Genomic DNA, 16352 nt, shown 5'->3' with positions numbered 1-16352 from the left:
GGCTCTGATGGTCGCCCCACCGTTGGTGGCCCGTCAGCTGTCAGGGAGGGAGATGAGGCTCTGGAGGACCGGGTGGCCAAGGGCGCTGAGACTGATGGGGGGGAGGGCACCCCTATGTGGCTCCGACATCCCTTTTTGGGATCCATTCTGTACCAGGCTTGGGGACGACGGGGGACAGAACCACACCCTAACCACTGGACCACCAGGGAGTTCCCTGAGATGCTTTTAAAGGTCTGCTTGCTCTAGAGAGATTCGGTCAGAAAACGGGCTGCCCATGCCTGCTGGAGGCCGGGCTGGGCTCCCTCTCAGTGCCTCCTGTAGGCACCCTCATGGGTAGGGGGAGCCCAGAGACAAGGCCCGGCCCTCAGGGTGCCTGCCCCCAGCCAGGCCTCCCCTGCAAAGGCAAGTCCGCAAGGAAGAGGGCTTCGCTGCGGCAGGGAATCCAGACCGGAAGCTGGGCTGGGCCACGTGGCTTCTGGGACCCTCTTAGCCTGCCCAGCACCAAGAGCAAAGAGACACACTGAGTGAGGTGTGCAGGGCTGGGGCTATGGAGGCCAGAGCTGGATGAGGTGGCCTGTGGCCTCACGCTGCTCATCTGTCAAGGGGACTGACAGATCCCCTCCCCTATCTGCTGCAGTCAAGAAGTGATCAAGAAGAACCAGGCAAGAGGGTTGTGATCTGTATGAAGTTCCTCACTTTCACTGGTGGCTAAGAATTGGACAGAGCTGCCTGGCTGCCCTTAGGGCTGGCACCCCGGTGAGGAAGGCGGCTCTGTAGCACTAGAGTGGGCCTCCCACCCCCTTGGGGCACAGCCTGCGGTGGACTTACCGCCCTGGGGCGGATACCTGGCTGGGGAGTGTCCGCCCCACAGAGGCTCCGGGTTATCCACAAACCCCAGGCAGAGCTCCCAAGGGGGACTCCCAGGTCCCCAGGAAGGTCGCCCGGGGTCCCAGAGCGCACACTCCTGGCGGCAGCCCCCTGCGCCGCGGGAGAACGGGCCGCCCCCGCCCACCCGCAGACGGGGCGCTGTCACGTTCCAGCGCCTGACTCAGGCCGCGCGGGGCGGGGAGCCGGGAGGCGGCGCCGGCGCCCGCCTCGGCCCCGGAGGCGGCACCAGGAAGCTCCCGCCCCGGCCGGAGCCGCCATGTAACCGGCGCCGCCCGCCCCGGAGCCGAGCCGCGCGGGCCCCAGCGACCCGCCGGCCATGGGGGACGAGGATGAGGACGAGGGCTGTGCCGTGGAGCTGCAGATCACCGAAGGTGGGGCAGGGGGTGGCCCGGGGTGCTGGCTGGGTGATGGCTGCCTAGGCCGGCCGGGGAGGGTTCATGCACTGGCTGGGTTCATTTGCCCCCTGTGCCCACAGCCAACCTGACGGGGCACGAGGAGAAGGTAGGCGTGGAGAACTTCCAGCTGCTCAAGGTGCTGGGCACGGGAGGTGAGGACCCCTATCCGCCGGCAAGTGTCCTCCCCCCGCAGGGTGCTCTGGGCCTGCCGCGCGGGCACACCCGCCTGGGTTGGGCCAGGCCACCAGCAATGCCCCCCACCCTCTCCCGGCATAGCCCGCCTTGCCTGCTTGGCCCTGCCCTGCCGGGGTTGGCATGCCCACTTCCAGGGCTGCTCCACATTGAGCAAGGTCCTCCCCGGGGGGGCCAACACTCTTGGGGACTTGCAGCCCACCCGTGTGATTTCACAGCTCTCCCCCCCTTGCGAGATATGAGAGCCGTCTTCCTCCACTTTGCAAACTCCCCACCTCGGGGTTGACTGTCCTTCCGTCTGCCCGCACCTCTGCGCCCCCTCCCTGGCTTTGCATCCTCTATACCTTCCCCAGGTTTGCACACACCCCGCCCCCACCCTGTGCTGCAGGCCTCCCGGGAGTTGCGTACCCCCCCAGCCTGGTTTGCACATGCCCTCCCTAGGTTTGCTGAGCACCCTCCCGGGGGTGTGCACATCTTTGCTTTAGAAAGCGCTGCCAGCTTTGTGCACACCTGCCTCTCGCCCCAGCTCCTTCCCCCACCTTGCACACCCTCCTGGGTGGGCGTCGCTACCCCCCCACCTTCGCACCCGCCCTTCTGCTCATGGCCTACCTTCCGCCCACTCGCTGCCCCCACAGCCTACGGGAAGGTGTTCCTGGTGCGGAAGGCAGGCGGGCACGACGCGGGCAAGCTGTATGCCATGAAGGTGCTGCGCAAGGCAGCCTTGGTGCAGCGTGCCAAGACACAGGAGCACACGCGCACCGAGCGCTCGGTGCTGGAGCTGGTGCGCCAGGCACCCTTCCTGGTCACGCTGCACTACGCCTTCCAGACTGATGCCAAGCTGCACCTCATCCTGGGTAAGGGCAGGCCCTGTGGGGGGGGGGGCTACCCATGGGGGCTGCTTCCCAGCTTCCACTCCCACCTTCCCCAGACTATGTGAACGGCGGCGAAATGTTCACCCACCTCTACCAGCGCCAGTACTTCAGGGAGGCCGAGGTGCGCGTGTATGGGGGCGAGATCGTGCTGGCCCTGGAGCACCTGCACAAGGTGGGTGAGGACCCGGCCACCTGGTGGTGGCCCTGGGCACCGGGTCCTGGCCCTGGAGGGGCCTGTGAAGCTGGCAGCCTTGGGCTTCCTGGAAGGGGGTGGCCGCGGGGTCGGGGCGGGGGGGCGGCACTGGATCCACGTCCCCTAGCCTCCTGGGAGGAAGGCTTGGGTGCTGCCTTCTGGGGTCTCCTCCGCTGGTGCCTCCTCGAGGGGGCTTTCCTCTCACAGGGAACTCTCACAGGCTGCTTCCTGGGGCCACGTTCACAGAACTTCCTCAAACGGAGACCTCATGCCTTGGTTCCCAGAGCTGTTGTGATTTGGGGCTCCTCACACAGCTTTCCTCCTAGGGGCCTCTCTGTGGTGTTTCCCCACCCCTTCCATGCTTTTTGGAAATTGACTGACTGACTGATGGCTGTGCTGGGTCTTCGTTGCTGCACTCGGGGGCTACTGTTTGTTGTGGTGCTCGGGGTTCTCATTGCAGTGGCTTCTCTTGCTGCGGACTCAGCAGTTGTGGCCCACGGGCTTAGTTGCTCTCCATGGCATGTGGCACCTTCTGGGACCAGGGCTGGAAGCCATGTCCCCTGTATTGGCAGGCAGATTCTTAACCACTGGACCACCAGGGAAGTCCCTATGCTGGTGTATCTTAATGGCTTCTCCCGTTCAATGGGCCAGTCTCATCCTGCCCCCCACCCCACTGGAGATCCCCTGCCCCAGGGATCTGGTACAGAACAGGAGCTGTAGGAGTTGGGGGTGGGGGTGTCAGAGGAGGGACCCTCAGCGCCCTCTTCCCTCCTGCCAGCTGGGCATCATCTACCGAGATCTGAAGCTGGAGAATGTGCTGCTGGACTCCGAGGGTCACATTGTCCTCACTGACTTTGGGCTTAGCAAGGAGTTCCTGACAGAGGAGGTGAGTGAAGGATGGTCTCAGCCTCCTGAACCCCCCCTACACAGGCCTTCCCATCCCGGCTCCAGCTCCACGCCTGGCTCTGCAGTAGCTCTGCCTTCAGGAAGTTCCCACTGCTCCGACTCTCACAAGTCCAGCGAGTCTTACTCTGGGCCGTGGGGTGGGGGTGGGGGCGGCTGGGTGTCCAAATGGGTCCTCTTGTCCTTCCAGAAAGAGCGGACCTTTTCCTTCTGTGGCACCATTGAGTACATGGCCCCTGAAATCATCCGCAGCAAGTCGGGCCATGGCAAGGTGGGTTGGCCCTGGAGTGGGGTGGGGTGAGGCGGGGGTGGCTGCAGGCTCTCACCCTGGCTGTGCCCGGCAGGCTGTGGACTGGTGGAGCCTTGGCATCCTGCTTTTCGAGCTGCTGACGGGGGCCTCACCCTTCACCCTGGAGGGCGAGAGGAACACTCAGGCAGAGGTGTCTCGGTGAGCAGGGCTGGAAGCAGAGGGCGGCCGAGGAGCCTGGGCAGGGCTGGAGGGGGGGCTCGCTGCCCCTGACGCCCCCCCCAATCCTCCCAGACGGATCCTGAAGTGCTCCCCTCCCTTCCCCCCCCGGATCGGGCCAGTGGCACAGGACCTACTGCAGCGGCTACTTTGCAAGGACCCCAGGAAGCGACTGGGTGCAGGACCCCAGGGGGCACAGGAAGTTAAGGACCACCCCTTCTTCCAGGTGAGGCTCCTGACTCACCCCCATAGCTCTCTGCACACACCGGGGCTGGGCTACTGCTCTGGGTTGGGGGACACTGGAGGGATGGTCTGAGACTGGCCAGTTTCACTTGATTTAGAAAACTTTGCAGGTAAAGAAAGCAGGCTTGTCTTCTCATTCATCTCTATTTAAATTTGCTCTCATGGGAAAGAATTCTAGGTTCATTGCCTGGCAGGGCTGGCAGGGACTTGAGAATGGATTCTTCATTGGACAATTCAGAGAGGCATGGTGATCTGCCAGAGATCACACAGTAAAAATGTAGAGCTGGGAACAGACCCCAGGTCTGCTGTCGGGCCCAGTCTCATGACTGTTAGCATCCACTCGGGGTTTTGGTCTTTGTACCTGTACATTCTGTATGCCTGTACTTCAGATGGACGTGTCTGAATCAGCCACGTGGGATCTGTCCTAAGCAACTTGCATGCAGGTTAGGGTGCAGTGCAGAGTGAATTCTGTCCTTGTGAGACCTCGCTGGTTTGGACACTGTGTATGGCGAGTCATTGCACAGCTTGTGTGCATGCTCAGTTGCTCAGTCATGTCCAACTCTTTGCGATCCCCTGGGATCTCTGTCCATGGGAGTGGGCTGACATTTCCTACTCCAGGATTGAACCCATGTCTCCTGCATTAGCAGGCGGATTCTTTACCACTGAGCCACCTGGGAAGCCCCCGTTGCCTAGCAGGACCCTGTAACAGTGAATGTATCTTGGCCCCTTGCTTGCATAATTTCATGTAAGCCTCAGAACCAACCTAATTATCCTTATTTTCACAGATGAGGAAACAGGTTCAGAAAAAGTGAAAGTTGCTCAGTTGTGTCTGACTCTTTGTGACCTCATGGACTATACAGTCCATGGTCAGAGAGGTTAGGTAATTTGCCCAAGATCACTGAGCGAAGTGATACAGCTCAGGTCTAGGTGGCCTGAAGGCCCATGCTCTGAAGTGTCATGTTCTGTTTACACGTGGGTATTAAATTTGCCTTGTCCAATGTAGTAACAAAAGCATCCATTTATGGGCACTTACTGTGGGCTGGGCACCCAGTTACCCTTGCTATGAATATCACCTCCTTGAATCTTCCCAGCAAGTTTTGCCTGGAAGGGCCCTCAAAGAAGCTTTCTCAGACAGGAGTCTTAAGCCTCTGTGGTGAAGATGTTCCGTTATGGGCAGAGTGACTGAGCAGTGTCAGTGTCCCTCAGTGAATTCCTCAGCCCACCCTGAGTGCATCCTGGTCCCTGGGTGCTTGGGAGCAGGTGAACCAGTTGTCAGACTAGAGAGCGCCCGCATCCCCCAAGGTCTTTGAGGCTTGATGCTATTTCCTCTTCTCTCAAGACAATCTCTTTGCTGATAGCGATTCTGAGGTCCCTGGTGCCAGAACTGGGGCCTTTAAGCCCAAGCCATGCCTCTAGGCTGCATGTGACCAAAAGTGCACTGAAGATGGTTATATCTGTGGAATAGAGTCTGGCTTCTAAGAACAGAGACTGGAATGAATGGTAGTCTAAAAAAGAGATCTATCTGTCTGTCTGTCTGTCTGTCTACATAAAAGAAATCCAGAGGTCATCAGTCTAGGGCTGCTGTGGTGTCTTCAAGGAGCCAAGCTTGATTTTTTCTTTTTAAATGCTCCTTCATTTTTAGCACATAGCCTCCATTCCCAGGGCTTTCCAGGCGGTGCTAGTGGTAAAGAGCCCATCTGCCAATGCAGGAGACAAGAGATGTGGGTTTGATCCCTAGGTCAGAAAGATCCCCTGGAGGAGGGCATGGCAATCCACTCCAGTATTTTTGCCTGGAGAATCCCATGGATAGAGGAGCCGAGTGGGCTATAGTCCGTGGGGTCACAAGAATTTGACGTGCCGAGCAGCTAATAGCTACAGCCTGCATTCCCACGGTTGCCTCCTGGTATCAAAATGACTGCCAGACCTCTTGCTGTCTAGGTTGCTCTCCAGGTGGGAAGCATGAGGAAGAAGGAGGGAAGGGCAAAAAGGGTACTTAACAACTGCTCACCCTCCTCTTCAGGCTCTTTCTCTGGATTTCTCCCTCATAATTTTTGCTTACAAGTAATTGGTCACTGCTAACTGCAAGGAAGTTTGTAAAATACTATTTTTTAGTTTGTACATTGGTTCCTGAAATAAATGGGGGCTATAGTGCTAAGTATGACAGAGAGAATGGGTGTTGGACAGGCAACAAGAACAAGCTATGCCACACTAGTTTAAACATAAAAAGGAATGTTTTAGCTACCATAAATGAAAAGTCAGGGAAAACGGTCTGACTTCAGGCAAGGCTGGATCCAGGTGCTGAGTCTATGTTATTAGGAATTTCTTACTTTGTCTCCTGCTTCTGCTTTTCTGCCTGGGCATTTCATCACTAGACACTGAGGGGGCCCCAGCAGTTCCAGACTCATATCCTCCCAGATTTAAGTCCAGTAGGAGATTTTTTTTTTTTTTTGCATACCAGTTCTATTAAAAGTCCCAGAATTGGCTGAGTGCGGTGGAGGGGTGGTTCTCTAAGGGAAACAGGGATCCTGTTATCAGAGGAAGGGAAACAGAAGCTGGGGAGGCAGGAAGAACAGCTTTGCACACAACTGCAAAGGCGAGACCTTTGCCTCACTGAGGAGCTGCCCAGTGAGGGTGGCCCGAGTGGACAGTGTTTCCACTTCCTGCCCTTTGATCCCTTATCTTTCATTCCTTTTCTCCAGGGTCTGGACTGGGCTGCTCTGGCTGCTAGGAAGATTCCAGCCCCGTTCCGACCCCAGATCCGCTCAGAGCTGGATGTGGGCAACTTTGCAGAAGAATTTACCCGACTGGAGCCTGTCTACTCACCCCCTGGCAGCCCCCCACCTGGGGACCCTCGCATCTTCCAGGTGAGTGAGAGCTCATGGAACCACAGATGCAGGGGAAGTGGGGTGCTGTTGCAAGCCTCAGCCCCAGCTGACTCTGGACATTACATAGCCCTGTGTCCTGAGGGGGACTCAGCATCTCCCTTCCTCTCCATTCATGATGAACTTGGAATTGTCAGTCATTGAGGCTGCCTTGGCAGGACACGTCTTTGAATTTCTGGTTTATCTTGAAATTTCATGTCGATTTCCCTTCTCCATCATCTCTCTTTATTGTTAGGTAAAACTGTTGTTTTAAGGGGACACCTAGGAAGAGATGCTTTGTTTATACTGTGGCATACCATATCACATTCCTGGGGACACAGGCCCCCTCCACCCAGTTTTAGAAGCTTAGGCCTGTTGGACAAGTCCAAGCTCCTTTGCCTGGTATGCAAGGCCTTGCATGATGTGGTCTTTTTTTTTTTTTTACATTTTCTTTTCTTTTATATTGGAATATAGCCAAATAACAATGTTGTGATTGTTTCAGGTGGACAGCAAAGGGACTCAGCCATACATATGCCTGTATCCATTCTCCCCCAAACTCCCCTCCCATCCAGGCTGCCACCTAACATTGAGCAGAGTTCCCTGTGCTATACAGTAGGTCCTTGTTGGTTATCCGTTTTAAATATAGCAGTATATACATGTCAATTTCAAACTCCCTTGTTGTTGCTCAGTTGCTAAATCGTGTCTGACGCTGGGCTGCAACACACCAGGCTTACCTGTCCTCCACTATCTCTTGGAGTTTGCTCAAACTCATGTCCATTGAGTTGGTGATGCCTTTCAGCCATCTCATCCTCTGTTGCCCCCTTCTCCTCCGCCTTCAATCTTTCTCAGCATCAGGGTCTTTTCTAACAAGTCGGCTCTTTGCATCAGGTACCCAAAGTATTGGAGCTTCAGCTCCAGCATCAGTCCTGCCAATGAATTTTCTTTAGGATTGACTGGTTTTGATCTCCCTGCTGTCCAAGGGACTCTCAAGAGTCTTCTCCAGCACCACAGTTTGAAAGTATCAATTCTTTGGCGCTCAGCCTTTCTTATGGTCCAACTCTCACATCCGTACATGACTGTTGGAAAAACCATAGCTGACTATATGGACCTTTGTGGGCAAAGTGATGTCTCTGCTTTTAATACACTGTCTAGGTTTGTCATAGGTTTTCTTCCAAGGAGCAGGCGTCTGTTAATTTCATGGCTGCAGTCACCATCTGCAGTGATTTTGGAGCTCAAGAAAATGAAATCTGCCACTGTTTCCATATTTTCCCCATTTATTTTCCATGAAGTGATGGGACCAGATGCCATGATCTTAGTTTTCTGAATGTTGAGTTTTAAGCCAGTTTTTTCATTCTCCTCTTTTACCTTCATCAAGCGGCTCTTTAGTTCCTCTTTTCTTTCTGCCATTAGGGTGGTATCATCTGCATATCTGACGTTGTTGATATTTCGCCATGTAATCTTGATTCCAGCTTTTGATTCATCCAGCCTGGCATTTTGCATGATGTACTCTACATATAAATAAACAGGGTAACAATATACAGCCTTGACGTACTCCTTTCCCAGTTTTGAACCAGTCCGTTGTTCTGTGTCTGGTTTTCCCTAACTATCCCTTTTTGCCACCCTTCCCCGCTGGTAATCAGAAGTTCATTCACTAAGTCTGTGAGCCTGCTTCTGTTGTGTAAATCAGTTCATTTGTATATGATGTGGTCTTTGCTCAGTACTCTCTGTTATTTCACCTGGTGCTCCAGCACCTTGGAACTTCTCAGAGGTTCCAGAACATACTTCTGTTCCTTTGCACATGCAGTTTCCCCCACCTGGAGTTCTTTCCCTACAGTTGCCCACCTGGCAAAAGTCAAGCCTTGTTGTCCAGCGCTGCCCTGTGTGAAGACTTCGCTGCTCCTCTGGCCCTGGGTTGCCCTTTTCTTGTGCACCAGCCCTCTGAAGACAAAACCTCCTTCTGAGCAGTTTGTCAGGTTGTATACTGACACTGACGGAGACCACCTCGCCTGGTCTGAAACTCTCAGAGGGCAGGGACTATGTGTTTAATTTCTGCGTCCCTAAGTCCAGCTTGGGGTCATGGCTGGGTAGGATTCGGTCCATAAATAGTAAATAATAGGCCAGTATCAACTACGGGTGGATCAGTCCCCTCTGTGAAGCTCTCACAAGTGACAGCTCTGTGCTTGAATATCCCTCGATCTACTGGGATCTATCTTTGATCTCACAGTCCTAATGAGCAAGTTTTCTTGTGAATCAATGGTTACTTTCATTCATTCATTTAATGATTCAAAAATATGTACTGAGTGCCTTCAACGTGCCAGGCACTGACTTGGGTACTGGGGACATATCAACAAACTTCACTGACAAAAATCCCACCTGTGTGCATCCTAGTTAGCACTGCATACAGTGGCGCTGCGTTTTTAGGAGAAAACAACACATCCTTAAAATTACCCTTGAGAATTCCTTGAATTGCCAGGACATGGATCCTTAGGAAAGGCAAAAAAATTAACTTTGGTTTCTCTTTACATTTCCTCAGTAGCACCCCCTTGCAGAGGAGGCCAAAGTTTGATTTGAAAGTAATAAAGACTTTTTGTCCTGAGTTGGGTAGAGCTGAATTTTCCTAAGCTAAGCATGTGTGATACCAGGCCACAATTCTTTTATTCGTTCAGCCCATTATATTCTGGGCCACTACGTTGTGCCAGATGATGGCCTTGGCACTTGGGGGACCACTGTGACGAGAAAGGTGGAGTCCCAGACTGCTGAAGGGATAGACATGGTTCCAAGGGATCACAGACCAAGGTGGAATAAAAATGTCCACAACAGCCTGTGTATACCGGGATGCAAAAGCAACACCCTCAACTCCCTACTGCAGCGTCTTTCCTCTGCCCCCTGCCCTTCGGCTGGGTCTGGGCCTTCAGGGGCTCCTTCTGCACCTCCAGCCCCTGGATGCCCATCCAGCCCTGACAACCCCCTCCTCCACCAGGGATACTCCTTCGTGGCGCCATCCATCTTGTTTGACCGCAACAACGCGGTGATGACCGATGTGCTGGAAGCGTCTGGCGCTGGAGACCGGCCCGGCCCGGCGGCGTTGGCCAGGAGCGTCATGATGCAGGTGGATTGGGCCAGGGTGGGAGAAGTGGGCGTGGGGACTCCAGACCTGTCTTCATCAGGCGCACATGGTGGCTTCGTTGAGGCCCGGAGCCTCTCCGAGGTGGGGCGTGGCATAGCCGCAAGGCTCCCGCTAGGACCTCTGACGCTTCTCTTGCGCCCCCAGGACTCGCCCTTCTTCCAGCAGTACGAACTGGACCTGCGGGAACCCGCGTTGGGCCAGGGTAGTTTCTCCGTGTGCCGCCGCTGCCGACAGCTACAGAGCGGCCAAGAGTTCGCTGTCAAGATCCTCAGTCGCAGGTGGGCGGGCCCGGGGCGGGCAGACTCGGGGAGGGTGGGGCCGGAGGTCGGCTGTTCTGACCCTGCCTGCCCTGCCCCCAGGCTGGAGGAGAACACGCAGCGCGAAGTGGCTGCCCTGCGGCTGTGCCAGTCGCATCCCAACGTGGTGAAGCTGCACGAAGTGCATCACGACCAGGTGACGCCTTCCTGGGCTGGGGCGGAGCGCAGGGGCGCTGGAGGCTGCCCGAGGAGGGCAGGGAGGGGGCGGGGAGGCGGACAGGAGGCGGGGCCTGAGCGCGCAGTGGGAGGGGCCTGAGGACCTGGAGGTGAGGGAGGCGGGATTATGGTAGCTCAGCATGTAAAGAAATCGCCTGCAATTCAAGAGATTCCTGGGTCGGGCAGTTTCCTTGGAGAAGGGATAGACTACTCCAGCGCTCTTGGGCTTCCTTGGTGGCTCAAACGGTAAAGAATCCGCCTGCAATGTAGGAGACCTGGGTTTGACTCCTGGGTTGGGAAGATCCCCTGGAAGAGGGCATACCAGAGGGACTAAGCAACTAGGAGGGCCTGAGGACTCGAAGGTGGATATGGGAATGGACAAAGGAACAGGGCAGGGGGACGATTTTTGCCAGTGGGTTTTAAGGTGGCCACAACAGTTTGTTGTGTGGATCACAACAAACTGTGGAAAATTCTTAAAGACATGGGAGTACCAAACCACCTTACCTGCCTCCTGAGAAATCTGTATGCAGGTCAAGAAACAACAGTTAGAATCGAACATGGAACAACGGACTGGTTCCAAATTGGGAAACGAGTACATCAAAGCTATATATTATCACCCTGTTTATTTAACTTATATGCAGAGTACATTATGCAAAATGCGGGCTGGATGAAGCACAAGCTGGCATCAAGATTTCTGGGAAAAATATCAATAACCTCAGATATGCAGATGACACCACCCTTATGGCAGAAAGCAAAAAACTGAGAAGCCTCTTGATGAAAGTGAAAGAGGAGAGTTTAAAAAAGCAGGCTTAAAACTCAACATTCAAAAAATGAAGATAATGGCATCGGGTCCCATCACTTCATGGCACATAGATGGGGAAACAATGGAAACAGTGACAGACTTTATTTTCTTGGGCTCCAAAATCACTGCAGATGGTGACTGCAGCCATGAAATTAACAGACGCTTGCTCCTTGGAAGAAAAGCTATGACAAATCTAGACAGCATATTAAAAAGCAGATGTTACTTTGCCGACAAAGGACCATCTAGTCAAAGATATGGTTTTTCCAGTAGTCATGTATGGATGTGAGAGTTGGACTATAAAGAAAGCTGAGCGCCGAAGAGTTGATGCTTTTGAACTATGGTGTTGGAGAAGACTCTTGAGTGTCCCTTGGACTGCAAGGAGATCAAACTTGTCAATCCTAAAGGAAATCAGTCCTGAATATTCATTGGAAAGACTGATGCTGAAGCTGAAGTTCCAATCCTTTGGCTACCTGATTCAAAGAACTGACTCATTGGAAAAGACCCTGATGCTGGGAAAGATTGAAGGCAAGGGGAGAAGGGGATGACAGAGGATGAGAAGGTTGGATGGCATCATTGACTTGATGGACATGAGTTTGAGCAGACTGCAGGAGTTGGTAATGGACAGGGAAGCCTGGCAGTGCTGCAGTCCATGGGGTTGCAAAGAGTCGGACACGACTGAGGGACTGAACTGAACTTTAAGGTGGCCAAAGGGACTGCTGCTGCTGCTAAGTCGTTTCAGTCATGTCCAACTCTTTGCGACCCTGTGGACCAAAGCCCACCACGTCCTCTGTCCATAAGATTCTCCAGGCCCAAGAATACTGGAGTGGATTGCCATGCCCTCCTCCAGGGGATCTTCCTCACCCAGGGATCCAACCTGCCTCTGTTACCTCGCTTGCATTGGCAGGCGGGTTGTTTACCACTAGCGCCACCTGGGAAGGAAAACAGTACGGGGTAGAACCGCAAGCGAGTCCTAAGGTGGTTCTTACGGAGGCGGGTAGGGGGCGGTGGTGGTAGTCTTGAGGTCAGGGTTGAATGTGGAAGGTGCCTGAAACTGGGGGCGGGGCTCGATGGTGACCTCGGGGCAGGATGCGGCGGGTGGGCGGGGTCTCGGTAGGCGGTGACCCGGACCGTCGCGCTGCCCGCAGCTGCACACGTACCTGGTCCTGGAGCTGCTGCAGGGCGGGGAGCTGCTGGAGCACATCCGCAAGAAGCGGCACTTCAGCGAGTCCGAGGCGAGCCAGATCCTGCGCAGCCTCGTGTCGGCCGTGAGCTTCATGCACGAGGAGGCGGGCGTAGTGCATCGCGACCTGAAGCCCGAGGTGAGCGCGGGGCCTCAGCGCATCGGGAGGGCCTCGGCGCGGAAAGCCGGGTTCTGACGCCGCCTCGCCGCCCTCGTAGAACATCCTGTACGCCGATGACACGCCTGGGGCCCCAGTGAAGATCATCGACTTCGGGTTCGCGCGCCTGCGCCCGCAGAGCCCCGCGGGGCCCATGCAGACGCCCTGCTTCACGCTGCAGTACGCAGCCCCCGAGCTGCTGGCCCAGCAGGGTTACGACGAGTCCTGCGACCTCTGGAGCCTCGGCGTTATTCTGGTATGGGGATGGCGTCTCTGAGGGGATGTCAGGGGCAGGATTTGGTCTGAGGCTGGGATAAGATGTCCTGATACATAGACGGGGTCGCTCTGGTGCTGGGATCTGAGCACCCTAGTTTGAGGGGTAGAGTTCATCACCCATGGGCCTCAGGAGTTAGCCTCTTGGAGAGAGTGCATGGTCCTGTGGTGGGTTGAATCAGTCTCCTGGCCTCCATTGGCCCCTAGTCTGGGCTGGTCTCACTTTTCACCTGTCCCTCCCACCCCCACCCCTAGTACATGATGCTGTCGGGCCAGGTCCCCTTCCAGGGGGCCTCAGGCCAAGGCGGGCAGAGCCAGGCCGCGGAGATCATGTGCAAGATCCGCGAGGGGCGCTTCTCTCTTGACGGAGAGGCCTGGGAAGGCGTGTCTGAGGAAGCCAAGGAGCTGGTCCGAGGTGCGGAGCCGGAGGTCATAGGTTATGGTTGGGGAGGGGGAGGCCATGGGGTCGTGGTGGGGCAAGGAGTGCCCCCGGGTTTGGTGTCCAGGTGGGGGGCTTGTCGGGGAGGAGAGTGGGGCTGCCCTCTCTGGGGTGTACCCTCTACACGTGGCCCGCCAACGCTGCCCCGCCCCGCCTCCAGGGCTCCTGACTGTGGATCCCGCCAAGCGGCTGAAGCTCGAGGGGCTGCGGGGCAGCTCGTGGCTGCAGGATGGCAGCGCGCGCTCTTCGCCTCCGCTGCGGACACCGGACGTGCTGGAGTCCTCGGGGTCCGCTGTGCGCTCCGGGCTCAACGCCACCTTCATGGTGAGGGGCGGGGCCTGAGCCTGGGGGCGGGGCCTCTGGGAGGCGACTCCCCGGAGTCCTGCCAGGTTGAGTTCCGCGGAGTCCAGACCCGTGACCTGCCGGGGCCCTGAGCTTCTTAGAGGTTGTGGAGGCAAAAGACCTGTTGGCCCTGACCTAGTGGGATGGGAAGGAGGGCCTGGGATGGGGCCAAAGCCGGGATCTGGAAGTCGAGGCCGGGCCCGTGGGACTCACTCACCCTTTCCTTTCCGCCAGGCGTTCAACCGGGGCAAACGCGAGGGTTTCTTCCTGAAGAGCGTGGAAAACGCGCCGCTGGCCAAGCGGCGGAAACAGAAATTACGGAGCGCCGCCACATCCCGCCGCGTCTCCCCAGCGCCCGCCGCCCCCGGCCGGGCCCCGGCTGCCAAGGGAACCCCCCGACGAGCCAATGGCCCCCTACCCCCCTCCTAGCCCCTGCCCCTGTGACTCCCGCCTCCCCCGTCGTGTCTGTGATCTAGGAGGCCGGCTCACTGCCTCCTGCATCGGCGCCGCCCCCCTCCCCAGGACTGTTACCCTTCTCCCCCCCTTTCCCCCTCCCTACCCCCAGACAGAGCAGAAGTATTTTTATAAGCAGAGAATTCTTTTTTAAAAAATGTCTTACCAGGTTAGAGTTAGAGATGCAGGGAAGGAGGGGGCCTGCTGGGGAGTGGGGTGTGGGGCCCTCTGCCAAGATACTGCCTCATGTGGTGGAAGGCCCTTCTACCCAAGGGGCTGCCCCGGTTGGGAAGGGCTCCTCCATTTCTAAGCACTGAGTTGCCACAGGGAGAAACTGGGACCTCTCCCCTGCCCTCCCCTGAGGACCTGCTCTTGGGAGGGGGCACCTCTCAAGCTGTCACTTTATGGACTGTCTGTGCAATTACGTCCGCCAAAGACCTGTGTTGGGGCGGGCGCTCAGCGAGAGGCCCTGGGGGACCCCCTGAAGCATTTCTGCCTCACTTTATGTCACCTGCTTCCCCCTACTGGGGCTAAGTTAGGAGGTAGGCGACCTCCCCTAAAAGGGGCGGCCCCCTTCTCATCTGTCCCCTCCCCTTTGGCACAGCTGCCCCTAGCTGGGGGGTGGGGCCTTGGGGGTCTGGGCTGGGCTTCCATAGTCACTGCCTCCGCCCATCCAGGCTGTGCCTTTGACTTTAAAATAAAAGTCTACTCAGTGCTGTGTGGCATTTGTGTGTGTATGTGTGGGGGGTGTGGGGGCAGAGGTCTTGGGGTTCACTTCCAGGCGTTGGCCCTTGGGCCTCAAAGTGGAGGGACAGAGCAGACCCTTCTGGATAATATGATACCCTTTGTCCTTGGTGTTCTTTAAATTTATTTTTATTTGGAGGATAATTGCTTTACAATTTGTGCTGGTTTCTCTGTACAACAGCATGAACCAACCATCAGATCAGATCAGATCAGTCGCTCAGTCGTGTCCAACTCTTTGCGACCCTATGAATCGCAGCACGCCAGGCCTCCCTGTCCATCACCAACTCCCGGAGTTCACTGAGACTCACGTCCATCGAGTCAGTGATGCCATCCAGCCATCTCATCCTCTGTCGTCCCCTTCTCCTCCTGCCCCCAATCCCTCCCAGCATCAGAGTCTTTTCCAATGAGTCAACTCTTCGCATGAGGTGGCCAAAGTACTGGAGTTTCAGCTTCAGCATCATTCCTTCCAAAGAAATCCCAGGGCTGATCTCCTTCAGAATGGACTGGTTGGATCTCCGTGCAGTCCAAGGGACTCTCAAGAGTCTTCTCCGACACCACAGTTCAAAAGCATCAATTCTTCGGCGCTCAGCCTTCTTCACAGTCCAACTCTCACATCCATACATGACCACAGGAAAAACCATAGCCTTGACTAGACGAACCTTTGTTGGCAAAGTAATGTCTCTGCTTTTCAATATGCTATTTAGGTTGGTCATAACTTTCCTTCCAAGGAGTAAGCGTCTTTTAATTTCACGGCTGCAGTCACCATCTGTATATGTATATCCCCTCCCTCTTGAGCCTCTCTCCTACCCTTTCAACATCCCACCCCACTAGGTCATCCCAGAGCACTGAGCTGAGCTCCCTGTGTTATAGAGCAGCTTCCCACTAGCTGTCTGCTTTACATGTGGTGGTGTATAGACGTCAATGCTCCTTTCTCAGTTTGTCCCACCCTCTCCCTCCCCCACTGTCCACAGGTCTGCTGTCACATCTGCATCTCTATTCCCGCCCTGCAAATAGGTTCATCAGTACCGCTTTTCTAGACTCCATGTATATGCATTACTAGACTCCATATATATGCATTACTATACGATATTTTTCTGACTTCATGCTGTATGTCAGACCCTAGCTCCATCCACCTCTCTACAACTGACTCGGTTTTGTTCCTTTTTATGACTGAGTACTACTCCATAGTATATATGTACCACAATTTCTTTATGCATTCATCTGTTGATAAACTTCTGGGTTGCTTCCATATCCTGACTGTTGTAAATAGTGCTACAGTGAACACTGGCATACATGTGACTTTTTGAATTATGGTTTTCTCAGGGCATATGCCCAAGTGGGATTGCTGG

At 55.5% G+C, this 16352-nt stretch overlaps 1 protein-coding gene across 2 annotated transcripts; it reads left to right on the top strand.

The window, feature by feature from the left end:
• Nucleotides 1–1084: 1084 nt before the first annotated feature.
• On the top strand, nt 1085–14984 carry RPS6KA4 (ribosomal protein S6 kinase A4). 2 transcript variants are annotated; one of them, XM_027532099.1, is made up of 17 exons: nt 1085–1259; nt 1364–1435; nt 2111–2329; nt 2404–2519; nt 3319–3426; nt 3634–3714; nt 3788–3891; nt 3985–4135; nt 6852–7016; nt 9994–10122; nt 10285–10418; nt 10500–10593; nt 12561–12734; nt 12814–13008; nt 13281–13440; nt 13625–13788; nt 14041–14984. In XM_027532099.1, the coding sequence occupies exons 1-17, from the start codon at nt 1205–1207 to the stop codon at nt 14233–14235; spliced, it is 2316 nt and encodes a 771-aa protein (XP_027387900.1). In that variant the 5' UTR covers nt 1085–1204; the 3' UTR covers nt 14236–14984. The 2 variants fall into 2 exon arrangements, with proteins under 2 accessions (XP_027387900.1, XP_027387901.1); XM_027532100.1 differs by lacking the exon at nt 1364–1435 and having other exon boundaries at nt 1113–1259.
• Nucleotides 14985–16352: the final 1368 nt, after the last annotated feature.

The sequence above is a fragment of the Bos indicus x Bos taurus genome, chromosome 29, assembly GCF_003369695.1.
Source record: "Bos indicus x Bos taurus breed Angus x Brahman F1 hybrid chromosome 29, Bos_hybrid_MaternalHap_v2.0, whole genome shotgun sequence".
Taxonomy (NCBI): domain Eukaryota; kingdom Metazoa; phylum Chordata; class Mammalia; order Artiodactyla; family Bovidae; genus Bos; species Bos indicus x Bos taurus.
The sequence above is the reverse complement of the archived record's forward strand: the minus strand, read 5'-3'. Positions and strand labels throughout refer to the sequence as shown.